The sequence below is a fragment of the Berghia stephanieae genome, chromosome 3 (genome assembly GCF_034508935.2).
Source record: "Berghia stephanieae isolate SIO BIC M18660-M18661 chromosome 3, UCSD_Bste_1.3, whole genome shotgun sequence".
Lineage (NCBI taxonomy): Eukaryota > Metazoa > Mollusca > Gastropoda > Nudibranchia > Aeolidiidae > Berghia > Berghia stephanieae.
Window position 1 is genome coordinate 101,699,865 of NC_088362.1, and position 15,288 is coordinate 101,715,152.

The 15,288-nt window shown below is 37.9% G+C and overlaps 1 protein-coding gene across 2 annotated transcripts in view; it reads left to right on the plus strand.

The window, feature by feature from the left end:
* Positions 1–15,288, plus strand: part of LOC144968999 (uncharacterized) — a 69,179-nt gene that overhangs the window by 35,516 nt on the left and 18,375 nt on the right. For both annotated transcript variants that reach the window (XM_078907932.1, XM_078907933.1), the window contains exons 15-16: positions 805–11,305; positions 13,418–13,457. In XM_078907932.1, the coding sequence (XP_078764058.1) occupies positions 805–11,305; positions 13,418–13,457 (10,541 nt within the window). The remainder of the gene's footprint in view (positions 1–804; positions 11,306–13,417; positions 13,458–15,288) is intronic.

Consider the following 15,288-nt stretch of genomic DNA (forward strand, 5'->3'; position numbering starts at 1 on the left):
ATAGAAGAATTCGTGGGGATTTAATTCAGGTTTATAGATTGGTACATGGTATGGATAGGATAGACTTTTCTGATTTTTTTTCATATTCTAATATTACTTTTACTAGAGGGGACAAGTTTAAGATTTTTGTCTCTAGATGCAAAACAAACATAAGACAAAACTGGTTCGGTATTCGTATTGTTCAGAAATGGAACAGTTTGAAATTTGAAACAAAGAATGCAAAATCTATGGATTATTTCAAGGTGTTAGTAGACAGGGAATTATATGATGAGAGATTTATATATGACGAATAATACGTGTTTGCTCTGCTGTTGACATGGCTTTCAATCTTGTATGTATATATTATGCATTGTTATATTATTATGGTTATCTTCTATACACGTGTCTATGTGTGTGTGTGTGTGTGTGTGTGTGTGTGTGTGTGTGTGCTTTGCATGTCACGGTTAAAGATATATGTTTGTACACCACATGAGTACATTTAAGTTGAAATACTATCTTTACCAAGTGTATCATTATTGTAATATTTAATCAATAGATTTATGGCATTACTAATTAATATTAAGGGCATTCAAGGGATCTTATCCTATTTTGCCCTATACCACATGTTATGTTATGTTAAGTATATTAAGATTTAATGCCAAACTTTGAAATTTAAAAAGGGTTTAAAGAATTGTTTCCATTTTTAAAAAATTCATGCGACTTTGACTTCTTACTTAACCAATCATTTTAGTCTGTTATCAAAGTCTATTTTGAGAAATCCATGTTTATCTTAAATTTCGTTTATATTTATCATTTATCTTTCAGGTCATGCCAACATACATCAGCAGAGTTCATTAACTGAAAACTCAAATGCCTCATCTGATGTCACAAACATGGCCAATCAGCATAATTCATCGAGTAACTTACAGCAGAGGGGAGGACATAATTCACAACATAATTATACGGCAGACTCTAACTGGCCTTCTCAACAGCAGCAACAGCAACAAAAACAGCAGCAGCAGCAGCAGCAGCAACAGCAGCAACAATGGCAACATCAGGGTGGAACCCCAGGTAGTTGGCAGGCAAAGAGTCCATCTTGGGGAACGCATCAACCTCAGTTACAACAGCAGCAGCAGCAGCATGCTTATTCCTCTTGGCATCAACAACAACAGCAGCAACCATATGCATCTCCCCATCAACAACAACAACCATCACCTTCACAACAGACAACACCTAATACTATGTCACCATTTCACTCACCACCCCACAACCCTTACACCTCACCCCCATCTTCTCAACACCCCCATTCAAGGCCCCAACAATCTATTGGGACGGGGCCTGGAGGTTGTGCAGACTACCCTGCTTCATCTTCCCAACCCCAACAGTCTTACCCAGGGCATCCCTCTTCTTCTCCCTACAGTGGTTCCCAAACGGATCCACAAGCAAAGAACGACTCTTCATCCCCTTACCACAACATGGCTCACCCCTATTACCAATCCAAACAACAAAGTTATAATCAATATTCAACTACAAGGACATCTGCATCGACTCATTCTAGCAATAATGTATATCAATCTCCAACATCTGACCATCCGTACAAATCACCACCAACCAATCATATGTATCCACCTCCATCATCCCCTGCAGCAGCTGCAGCACCCAACCTTAACCCATCATTTCACACCCAGCAAGCAACAGCAGACCCCATGTCTCCTCCTCCACTTCCTTCATCCAATCAGTCTCCATATCATTCTCATCATCATTCCCCACATGGTGCTGTTCCCTCAGGCAAAAATTATCCTCCATTCTCGCCCAGTGGCTTTAACTACAGATCACCCCACGGCCATCATGGTTTCAGAACCCCACCAGTCTGTCAAGGAAACTCTCCAGTTTACCCACAGTCACCTTTATATCCTCAGCAAATTCCACACCAATCTCCACCTCAGAGTTCTCGTTATCCCTCTCCTTCCCAATCTTGGTGTGGGTCCCCATCAAGCTATCCTTATCACCCGGGGTATTTCAGCCCCCCACACACGTCACCTTCACACAACAATAAAGTGCCACCAGATTCACAAGCCATGATTAATCCAAATGTGCCTAGCTGCAGCTCTGATTCTACAACAGCTCAAGGTAAAATGGGATCTCTTTATCCTGGGGCTTCAAATACAGCTAAGGGTGGGAGGAAACTTTCATCAAAGGATGAACAAAAAAGTAGTAATAAGAAGCAATGTGATGTGAGAAAAGGCAGTATCCCTACAGCCCAAAATCCTGGGTATGCACGGGCAGTTGCTCCTTCAAAGGGTGCAGCTTCACAATCCTCAGGACTTACACCAATTGGCCCTTTAGAAAAAGATAAAGAAATGGCCACAGGACTTTCTGACACAGCCTCTACACCAGAAATACAGCAACCCATTCAGACGTCTAACAATGATTTTCAGGATAACAACCTGAAATGCCAATTTACAGAATCTCAACAAATACAATCAGCAAACAGCACAGAATTTAAGAGCTCTCTCAATGTCAGAGAGGAAACCAATTCTGCCCCCGATCCATGCACCACACCCATGATCCAACAGCTCTTGATGGAAGAATCTCCTGCAAAAGTTAACATAACACCTACCTCTGTCAATGAAGACAAAAACAATGTCATGAAAAAACCGAGTTTGAACAGTGGGACCACATCTCCTTCCTCAACCACCATGATCTCCTCACCAAGTGCTAATAAAGGCAAAAAGAAGCCGTCCAAGAGCAAAGTAGCCAAACAAGGCATGAGACAACGAAGTGCTAGTCTGACCACATCTCCAACCACAGTACCAGGACATATGGCTGGTGGACCGATGTTCAGGCCACAAGGAATGTCAAATATGCCCCACATGTTCAGTGGGGGAAGGCCCATGAGCCAAAGACCTCCACATCATTCAGTTCCCCCCTTCTCTCCTATGGGCTATGGCTCTTACCCTCCTAGAAATCTGGAGCCGGTCAATTCTTCAATGCAGCAGCACTACTCGCCTGTCAGTCAGTGGCAACAACAACAGCACCAGTGGGGAGGACAACAGTGGCAGAAGCAGGATTACACTACAAACAATGTAGAGATGCATCAAATGTCTTCTAATGATAACGATAACCCAGGACCTCGACTCCAACAGAGATCCTACAGTGCAGATTGTGCACCATCCCCTTACACTTATTCTTCCCCAAATAATTCATCTTCATATGGAGGCATACAAATTGCTTCACCACAAGCTTCAATATCTTCAACTGGATCTACTCAAATGTCGGTGAATGAGACAGAAAACTTCATAGATAATAGTAATGCACCGTCTGAAGAAAAAGGTGAAACTTTATCGAGTCTCTTAGGTTTGATGTCTGAGGATGGACTTTGGGGCGATGATGGTGCAACATCGAGTCTAGTCACAGGCCTCGGTCAGCAGCAGCACCAAGAAGCCAGCACAAATAACAATCAACAGTTGATAAGTGCAGCTAATGAAGAACAAAGTTGTGTCTATTCTCCAAAAGGAATTAATAGAGACAGTCCCGACAACAAAGAATTTATAACTTTAGAGCCAGCTGGTAAATCAAGCAGGTCCAGTTTTGATATGTCTGGAATGACTTCATCAGAGGAATCAGATCGCATGGATTATGAAATTGCTACTGGACTGATGCAGGCAAAGACAACTGTTGCATCAAATCCATCTTTTGGAAATAACAGTCATCAGTTGAAAGGAGGAGGGAAACAGACAAAGATGAAGACAGTGGACATGTTATGTCGGGACATTGTTCACAGCAGTGATGGGACAACTGGCTCCAGCCATAACCCAGCATATACCTACACCTTTCATGTTCCTACTCATCTTTTTAAAAGGCTGAAATTTTATAGGAGTGCTCAAGCTCGAAAAAGGCATAATCTAAAAGTGCTTCGGATGCATCCTATGGATGCCCGAAAGTACAGTCTGCTCAAGATAGGAAAAGAAGTTGTCAATGTGGTGCGGTTGTCTGAGACAGATCTTGCTAAGTACAATATTACACTACCTCTTCCCAATTTGTCTTCGTGTGACGGGTCTGTAAGCAGGGTTAACCTCGATATCCCACTTGCCAGTTCATCTCGTTCAAGTGGTGGTTCTGGTTACGGCAGCGATGATGGTCATTCCTCTTTGTCGAGTTATGATACAGATTTTCCCCCAAACAAAGTGGCTCCACCCAGCTCTCTTCCCTCAGGCCCAGCATTGTCACCAAGAAGTATCACTTCACGTCCTACGCCTAATACACCCCCGTCAGCACCATCAAGCATGAATGCCAACAATAGCACTATGCCACCTTGGCCACGCCAACATTACCCAATGGGTTCATCGAGTGCTGGTTACCAACAAATAGGTCACGGTAGCAGTGCTAGCAGCTGTGGTACAAGTCCAAGCACGAGTAATGGAAATACGAGCAGTTATTTTAATCCTATGATGGGCAGTGGCAGTGTTCAGAACCAGCAGCAATTGTTGGACAATGGTCACCCTCATCCTCATCAGCCGAGAATGAATCAATATGTAACATTGCCAGTAGGTGCATCTCCAGGTCATTATAATTTTACGAATACAAGAAACGGCACTTTTGCTAATAGCCCTGTAATGCCACATTATACCGGAGGTCAGGCATTAAACACAATGAACTCGCCTTCCTCATTTCCACCTGGTACTCCGTACAATATCAACTCAGGATCTCATCCGGGCACTCCATACAATATCAATTCTTCACCTCATCAGCCGTATTACAATTATAATAACTCCTCAGGATTTTATTTATATAATCAACAACAACAACAACAACAGCAACATCATCAACAACAGCAGGTGATAAATCCTGACAGAATGCAAATGGAGAATGGAATGCAGGATAGTAACGCCTACCCAACTACCTCAGCACCAAATGCACCGAATCAAAAAAACGGGTTGCGCTCCCCGGGACAGCATGGGCCAATAACACATACCATTGACACAGATAAGTTGTCACAAGCCAGTGGTAGTGGTGATGATGATGATGAAAACATCACACTTCCAATTGCCACCACCACCACCACCACTGCTTCTACCACAGCTTGTCTTGTCAATACCCGGGCGACTGCGCAGTTTAAAAATGTCCATGCTCAAGATATTGAAACAAATCTTCCTTCTACATGTCAAAACGACATTAATATGGATGATGATTCTATTAATAGGTCATCCAAAACCTTCATGGTTAATTCTGCTTTAGAACTTAGAGACAGATTTTGTGAAAGGAATTATGATTTGTCAGAATCTCAGTATTCTCAGCACCAAGTGTTCAATAGGATAAGGAAAACTAAACACAGAAAATCGAGGAGAAAAAGAAATAAGAGATCATCCCTTCGGAAATTCCTTTCTAACAGTTGTGAAAATACACGTGAAGAAACTGCTGTAAAGAAAACAGAAATGACATTTTGTGAAGGAATTAAAGAGAGTTCTGTTGTTTCCTTAAAACACTTTGAAAAATTGGATCAAAGAATTGGTGAAAATTGTAGCAAAGAGACTGACCTTGCTGAGCAATCATCAGAGTCGGTCAACATCATCACAACAAAAACTGACCTTTGTAATAATGGTACAGATAAAAGAAGCAAGAAAAGGAATAAGAATTGGAAATCACTTCGATTGAAAATTCCAAAGCAAAATTTCTCGACTGTTATTAATCAGTGGTCTAGCAATGAACCTTTGCTGCAAAGTTGTGGAAATGAAATTGAAATGGAAAAAGACAATGTTTTTTTAGAGACAAACAACTGTCAAGAGGAAGCTCTAGGAACTCTTCGGCAAAGTCTGAGACAGGCCAAATTGAGATCTGTTCAGCAAAGTGCTGACAATTCCGATGTTGACAGCAAGGTTAAAGAGAGAAAGAAAAAACATTGTAGAAAAGAAGGTATACATTACATTATTGTAAACAAATTTAAAGGTCATCAAAAGATGCTGGTGAAGATTCCCAGAATTTCAGTGGAAATTGGAGAATATGCTGATGCAAATCACTTTATGCATTTGTCTCAGAGGGATGTTGTTAGGGAGTCTGTCCATGCCGAAGCCAATAATGATGACATAAATCTGAATGATGCAGATATGAATGATACCAACACTTTTCAATCTGTGCAGATATTTATTGACAATGTGGATGATGACAACAAAAATACAATAAATACTCAAGAGGAAGAAATGATGTCAAAAGTTGATGCAAGTCCACATCATTTACAGGTAGCTCCACCAGATAGTGCATCAACCTCACCAGAAACTCCATTTTTCTGTCAACTAAAGAAAACTTTCATCAAACGTCAAGGTGGAAAAGGTTGGATTAATGTAAGTCCCAGAACAAAACGGAAAAATAATTTGTTCTTCCCAGGGGTAATGCAGAGATCATTTGTCCATTTTCAAGCCACCTTCCATGACAACATTGCTAAACAGGAGGATGTTCAGGATTATTCATCCAGTTCTGATGATGAAGATGATTATTTGGAGGACATCATTCTAAGAGGCAAAGTTCAACAAGCCAAAGAATTAGATATCAAAAAAGATTTGATCATGGAAAGATTGAATCAGTCTGAGACCTTTTCCATGGCTGACATACCATCTAAAATCCCCTCTGCCGAGGAGAGTTCTGATCAAAGTGAAAAGAATGATATTGATTTAACTCTTCAGAAAACTGCAGGTTGTAGTTCTAGTTTGGTTCCCACAATTGAAGTCCCCAATTTCAGTCCAATTACTCCAGCTGAAAGTATATCGTCTCCTTATTCTAACATCACATTTAGTAGAGAACAGAAAACAACATTTTTTAAGGAACAGAAAAATACACACGTCAACATCAATGATAGCATGTCTATTCAAAATTCAAACACAGTGGAAGATGAGGGAAAAGATGATGAATTTCATGGTGACACATCAAGAAAAGACTTGTCGAACATAATGGATTGCAAAATTTTACAGAGTGATTCTATAACTGGGAGTAACACTGAAAACATTTCTTCATCATTAATGGCAAACCAACCAGCACCTGTTGTTTTCCCTAGAGTAACGGAAAGCTCTGAAGATAGAAATGAATTTATAAAACGTCAGATGGCATTTTACGAGGACATATCTTCAGATCCTGACTCTGATGACACAATTGTTGAAAGCAGCAAATCAGTAATGCCTGAATTACAAGTCTGTGGTTTGAATTTGTGTAGTGAGGCAAAAACACATGAGGAGGAAAAATACAAATCAGAGTTAGAAATACAGGAAAAAGAGAACTTGATCCCAACTCATGGCCAAGAGGCCGACTCTGATACAGATTGTAATACTGCAATAGAAATGTATGAGTTGGAATCTGAAAGTAAATCCATAATCTATGGTCAGGAAAACGAAATCAAAGATAAAGTGACTGACAAATCCGAATTAAATGGAGGAGGCAAGTCGGAGGTTGTTGGTGAAGAGAGAGAAATCAATCTTGAGAAAATGGAAACTGACCAGAAAAGGTGTCAAGAAAAAGTAGAATCTATTCATCAAAAGGATCCAGATGGCACTGTAAAGATAAATGTTTTTGAAACGGAGAGACCATCACCACCAGAAAGTGCATCACACAATGATGTAACTTATAATGACTTATTGTCAGTGAAAATAGCGAATGGGAAAGGAAAGAAGAGCTCAAAATCTAAGGAAAAAACACCTACCATGAGCCCTGAAATTATAACAAAAATGGGAAAGGGCAGGAAAAAGAAAAGGAAGGAAACAGATTTCCTTGTAGGGTGGGGTACAAGCTCAAATGATGAAAGAGGAAGTAGTCCATTTCCTCCTCCCTCGACTAAGAGACTAAGGCAGAGAAAACAGACTAAGTACACTTTTCACATGGATGGCATTGATTCATCCTCTAGCTCCAGTGACAATGAAGATATGCAAGAATTTGACCGTGTCCAAGATAAACCTGGTGGGAAATCAGTCTCTGCTAAAACTAAACATGGAATCAGTTCTCAAGTGGTCTCTAAGAAGTCGAACCAAAGGCCAGCAAGAGGGAGAAGAAAGAAAGGGGCTGGTAACAATAATAAGTTACTAAATAGTTTGAGTCTACTGCACATGGCAACATTGGCCAGTTTGACAGAATCCCAAGACTCCCCGGCATCACCCGTTAGCCAAGATCAAACATCAGGACTCAACGATATGACGACATTCTACAGTGATAGAGTTATCAGCGATCACAATCATGATTTTACATCCTCTCTAGAAACAATGTCATTTACAACTCCTCCTGATGGAGAAGGCACCGAATCCTCACCACCAGTAGCAATCTCACCGGCTGAAAAATTAATACAAATAAAAAATAAGGATCAACAAAAGAAAGAGACTAAAACTTCAGCTTCGTGCAGAAATCTTAATTTTTCTGGTTGTCACAAGAATCGCATTAAACCCGGTTGTAACGGCTCCTCAAATATGGGTACACGTCCTTATCTCATGAATCATTTGGTACCGACAAGCTCAGCCTCATCCTCCCCTGTCCCCACAAACTTTTTCAATCAATCTATCACAGACTCCGCAGACCAACAAAATGTGAAACCAGGATTAGATAAGGCGTCTGGAACAATACCATTCTCAATGAAACAAATTCTGTGCATGAACATGACAGATGACTCCATGGATTCGGACTCCAAAGATGGGCCAGCATTGATCAAGCCACGGGACAGTAAAAGAGCCCAAGTGAAAAGTACTGCTTTATCAATGAGTGACATCATGAAAATGACATCTACAGGAAATGATGTTGACTGTGATGAGAATATCGAAGCAAATCACACCATTCTGTCAGATACTAAAGAGTCAAAGCCCTCTAGTAGTGGAGGTACTGCATGTGTCCCTCAAGTAAAAGATGTCGCTTTGTCATTCAAAGACATAATAAAAATGAATCAAGCTGAGGAGGGAGAAGAAGAATCTGACAATGAAAGTATTTCCAGCATCCCGCAACCGTTATCTTCAAACAACATGAAAGATGAGTTAACACAGTCAAAGGATTCCAGCGAGGATATTAAGAATTCTAGTTTTGATCTTGTGGAAAGCTCATTAATAAAGAGCACCTCCTCTTCGCCAGATACTTCGTTAAACAATGAAAGTAATTCAGCATCGAAGATGCTGGTTACGGACAAAGACAATGTTGATATAACGAATATCATCACCATCAATGAAACAATAATAGATGGGGAACAATCTACTGGCACAATCAATGAATCAGTTATTGATGGGGAGCAATCACCCTTACCACCAACTACCCAAATCAAATTAGACACAACTCCTGTTGACGATTACAAGAAAGAAAGCCTTATGAAAATGAAAGATGGTTCATTGCTCAAGTGTCTCAGTCCATTAAGTTGTATTATTGAGGAGACCCAAATCAGTCGAATATCTCAGGATGAATTTACTTCAGGGGAACCTGACAATGGTGCCACATCTGTTGAAGGCAATACCTACAACCACTTGAACCAACCGTCATCTGTCATATCACCACCAGTTTCCAGTGAGACAACCCTTGGCAATGACTATGAACATGGTGTAAGTCATGTGCAAAATAAAGACCTTTCGCCTGATGTCATTGAGTCCAGTCAAGAAAATGTCAACATCAGACGAACATTGACAGTTCCTTTGATTAAAAACACTCCAGCAGATTCAGAATCTGTAAAGCACAAAGAGAATGTTACAAAATTTACCAATGATTCAATTCATGCTGGCAATATCCTGCCACCCAAACCAAAGGCAAATGAACAGCATAATATCTTCCCACTCCAGACCCTTCAAATTCCATCAATCCATATTCCAACTCATTCTTTGTCTCCGTTGTCCATGAGCAGCAAGTCTTTCTCTGGTCCCTCACCCCACCACTCTTATCCTTGGTGTTGGAAATGGCAGGAGCAGCCACAACGAGTCAAAGAACTTCAAAACTGTCCTCTTAACTTGAGCACATCAAGTATTTCTAAATCTACAACTGTTTACTCTCCCATCACTCCAACATCTCCCATTTCACCATATCCTACATTTCCACCTTCGACATCATCATCCAGTTATAATTCAACATCTGTAAGACAAGTCAATGATAAAATCCTACCCCCTGTTAAACAATCAAAACCTTTATGGTATCCTTGGCTTTCTCCCAAAGGCACTTCATCGACCGTCAACAAATCATCATCTTCAATAATCGACTCTCAGTCTTCAACAGTTATTAACTCAATGTTAACCAGTGGAAAAGATCTAACCCTCATCAAAACAGCATCGAGTTATCCGAAAGATAGTGGAGCAGATGGTCAAGATTGGAGATCAAAGACAGAAATCACACGAACTAAAGATTTAACACCACAAAAAAGTCCACGATTATCTGAGTGTTCAAGCATATCGCAATTTGTAGGGAGTGTCATAGAGACAGCTTATGACATGGGAAATACTTCAGACAGTAAGACAAAAATAGAAGTCCAAATGAAATATCAGGATAGGACAACATCTGAAAATGACAAGTTTTTCGCTAAACACTCTTCCAAAGCAAATACTCTTGAAAAAACAGGAGAGGAACATGAAAAATCTGTAGTTACTTCTAAAGCTGCTTGTAGAATCTCAGATAATTCAATTTCCAGAAATGATCTCAGAGATACTACTGGTTATGATCTTTATCCTTATATTGGACAACAGCAAATGTTGAACTACTCTACCTTGTCACATTCATCTGCCTCCCATTTTAATAAGCATACAGCTCTGACTGTTCACAGCAGTTTCAGGAAGAGAGAAGACGGGGACAGAATTCGAAATATGCTTGAAAATGAGAGAGCACTTAGAGGTCAGTTTGGCTTGAACACAAAGCCACCGTCCCCAATCCAAAATGTTAAACAAAAGAGCTCGGATATGCCTAAGGGGCCATCTGGCCATATGAGCTTAACAGACCTACTGGTAACTCAACTGATCAAGGGAGATAATGATGACACTTATCAAAGCAAGGAGGCGGCTGGTTCCAAGAAAAGAGGACAAACAAACAAACAAGGGAAAAGTACAGACAAAAAAGAAACACTCGATTCCAGATCTATTGGTAGCAGTGGTGGCAAGGGTGGGGGTAAGGAGGATGACGTTCCTGATGACAAGAGAAGAAGGGGTGGAGACAGAGGAAAAGAAGAACGATTTACATCTATTATGCCAAGATGTAAAGACCAAGACAAACAAATAGTTATTCGTCCTCAGAAGATGGCTCCGAGGAGGCTGAGTGTTGAAAGCAGCTTGGTTCAGTATGGACTCAATTCTGTTCAAGTCCCATCGGCTTTTTGCAGTAGTGTTCAAGACTTACCCGAGAGACCTTTGTGAGTATTCATAACGATGGTCCCATTAGATTAAAAAAAAACAAAACTTGTGCTTTTATATAGCGCAATATCCACTAAACGTGCTCAAAGCGCTTTACAAGGAGAGTAGGAGAGTATAAGCTTTAGAGTTATATATGGATGTCGTTAACTGAATGAAAATGTTACTAAATGATACATTTTGAGATGTTGGAAATAAATAGTTTTGGACTGTCATTAATTTTATGTTGAAAAACTTCATCCTATAATCCAGGGTTTTGTGTCTCAATTTATTTATATTTTTTATTGACTCATGCAATTGAAAAAAGAATCTATATATACTATAGAAATCTTTTGCGCGTGAAGCAAATTTATATTAGATCAAATATAATACATGACATTTATAACGCGCATTTTCATCACTGGGTGATGCTCAATGTGCGAAATAGACACATAAAAGCAGAGCTGCTAACTCGCATTCTCTCTTCCCCCCCAACCAAAAGTAAAATTTGAATGAAATAAATAATATTGAATGGAAAAGAAAATGATTCCCACATTATCTATCCACATTTTCTACAGCATGTCATTTCATTTCAATTTCAACACAAGATTTGAAAGCACTTACATTCTTATTATTAAATTACCATTTTACAGGTGTACATGCTGAAAGAAAATAAAACTGCTTGTTTTTATTTTTACACAAAATACTCAAAATAGACATATTGCTGAGCCAAAGTGGCTGTTAACAAAATGTAAATACTTGAGTTCCATTAACAAGTTACATTAAAAATGCTTTTGATATTTCATCCAATAGAACATATTGCTGAGCCAAAGTGGCTGTTAACAAAATGTAAATACTTGAGTTCCATTAACAAGTTACATTAAAAATGCTTTTGATATTTCATTCAAATGTTATAATATTAGTGATTGTCAGTTTCATTTAGTGTTGTGACTTTGTCTGTACTCTCATTCACTGACAAAACAATATTTTAAAATTTTGGCCAGAAATCTTTTACTTAATACTGATCGACTCCGCCAACCCCCCCCCCCCTCCCTCTGCCCTACCTTTCCTAACACGTGGGTCATAATGTCTTCAGAAAATTCTTTGTCAAGTTGAGAGTTGTCATAATGGATTGATATTTGATTTAAAATTTTCTGGCCAAAATTTTTTTAAAAAGTGTTTTTGTTATTGTATGATGACTGTGTTTTCAATACAAATTAATGAAATAAAGACCTCTGAGTTCTCTTTGGTTTACTATTCTCTTCGCTATCTTTCTGACAGAATGTATCAGCTATTATTAAAAATAGAAAAATATTTAGAATAATAGTTTGGACCCTCGCGCATGTATTTGATTAACGACAGGGATAATAAATGTTTACCATATGTTATCTCACACAGTTTTTAAGTACAGAGTTGCCAATTTTGATTTTCCATGAGGTTCTACCGTTTTTTTTTTTCGTTTTTTTTCTTTCTTAAAAATTACTGTTAGGCTTCTTTAAATCTTGCCTTTTCCTTGTTCACCTTTGATAATAATAATAATAATAATAATAATAATAATAATAATAATAATAATAATAATAATAATAATAATAATAATAATAATAATAATAATTATTATTATTATTATTATAATAATATAATATATTTATATAGCGCTAAACCTGCATTGCCACAGCTCGCGACGCACATTGACAGGAGGGGAAATCATACATGCTACATATAACAATTATACTTCTCAGGTATTAGGGACTATTTATATAGACACAGTTTGGGATGTTTACATTTACTTAATATCACCAACCAGAGATTCTTTAAATGTGCGACTGGCTTATTTCTATTGAATTTCATTACACATCAAAATTCAGTCGTTAATTTTCATTATTTTAATGCAGATACAAGGCCAATCATATTTATTGAATGTAATAGAATATTTGTGAAAAGAATTTGTTTGAAAAAAATTATAAAGAAATTAAATCCTGATTTTCAGATTAAAATCCTTTTTGTGTAAATCTTATCCTGGGTTGGCAGCTCTGTATAGGAACTATATACGTTTTGTTGTCAATAATATTAGCGGTTGTATTTTTATGACAGTAATAATAACTCACTCACCCCTTGTCACTGTTTTATTGTTGTAGGGATGCTGGGGGCAAAGTGTTGATTGTGTCGTCCAAAAGGGTGAGAAAACATCACAATAATAGCAATACGCTCATTGATTTTTATTTTTCATTCTTCACCAGTTCAGTCAAATCTACTAACTTTTACTTTTAGACCAAACTTTTTAAAATTTTGATTATTTCTTTTTTTGTTTGTTTTCACTTTAAATTAAAACTCTAAATTAGAGGTCAAAGGTTATAACATTTATTAATTGATCGTTAGCAAAGTATTCTGCCCCAGATTCGGTTCAAAATGGCATGATACAACTCTTGTTCTTATTGTTATGTGTGTAACTTTTATTTGAATTATAATTCAAAACCTGCTAACTAATACACAGTTTTAACAAAGATGAAATACTCAATTTGGATTTTTTTTAGATAGTTACATTTTGGTTAAAAAGCGTTTGAGATGTGTGTGATGTACATAGTTGTCTCTTACTCTTAAATCACGCATCAGTTTATCGCACCCTCTGCTAAGTGAAAAATTGAAATGATTAAAGATAAATGAATATTAACATTTATATAGCGCATATCCATGAATTCATCATGCACAATAATCTTCAAACTTCAATGCTTCATCATTCATTCTTCCTGCACTGTAAGTCATATGGAACCAAATAAATATCCATTTCATACAGAAGTCCCCTGTTTCGTGTGTCTTTTGTCCAAGCTCTCTTACAATAAAATATCTGCCATTGCCTTTAGCCTGGTACTTATTGGGTTGTATGTCCTTATATTTATACCTAAGGATGCAATATTGGGGCCAATCACTGTTGCCCATTCATCAATGGTCCAAAATATAATTCAAACCACCAGTAATAATGAAAAAAACTCACCCCTACACCCGCATGGGTAGCTCACACACTGTATGCATAATACTATATACACTGTGTTATGAGTCTACAGATGGAACACAATATGTGTATATTGTTGCTTTATGTAGAAGATCATGGTCACTGCCGAGCTAACACTTTATCATTTTGGCTTTTTTATTTTTACTTTATTCATCAATAAATTAATATGGCCCCAACTTGTCAACACCCAAGATTAATGTGAAAATCCATCATGGAGTTTGCATAAATGCTTAGGATTTTAGTTATCAACACTGACGACATATTTAAATACTAGCATAATACTTTACTTAGAATGTTACTAATCTGAACAATCTACAGAACTGCCAACTTTTCCTCACCTCTCTATGGTTATATGCTTTTCCTCTCAAATTTAATTTGTATGTTTTTTTTACATCAGAATCAATGTTTATTATATAATTGTTGTGATTAAGTCCCTATAGCTCTTTAAAAAAAGTTAATAATATGATTTCCCCTAAACCTTAACAATTTTTGTTCAACAACAATAGTGATGGTCCAATATTATTTTCAAATTGTAGTCCCCCCCCCCCTCGCCTCTGGCTCTTTTGACCAGCAATCTTACACTTTTTCTTGTATTGAGGTTGGCAGCTCTGGATCTGTTCTGTGCGACAAATCAGAGATTGTTAATTTGTTGTTCCTAATTTTAAAAAAAAATTATCTATTTTGATTTGTTTCTGGAACTTGTTAAATTGTTTGTTTTTTTATTCTTTTCCACTTAACATATCACACATCATAGGGGTTGCTTTTGGTCAAAGGCCTTTAAATTAAAAAGTTAAAAAAAGAAGAAAGACTCATGTAAAAAAATCCCAAATATAATTATCATTTACATCATAAGCACTCATAAATAATATATCAATTAATAACTGATTCATCAAATTTGTATATTAAGTATTGGGGCTCTCTGTCGATTGCATTTTTGAAATGATTTATACTTTTTACTTTTGTTTTTGTTGATCTTTTATGATCTCCACGTGTATATAC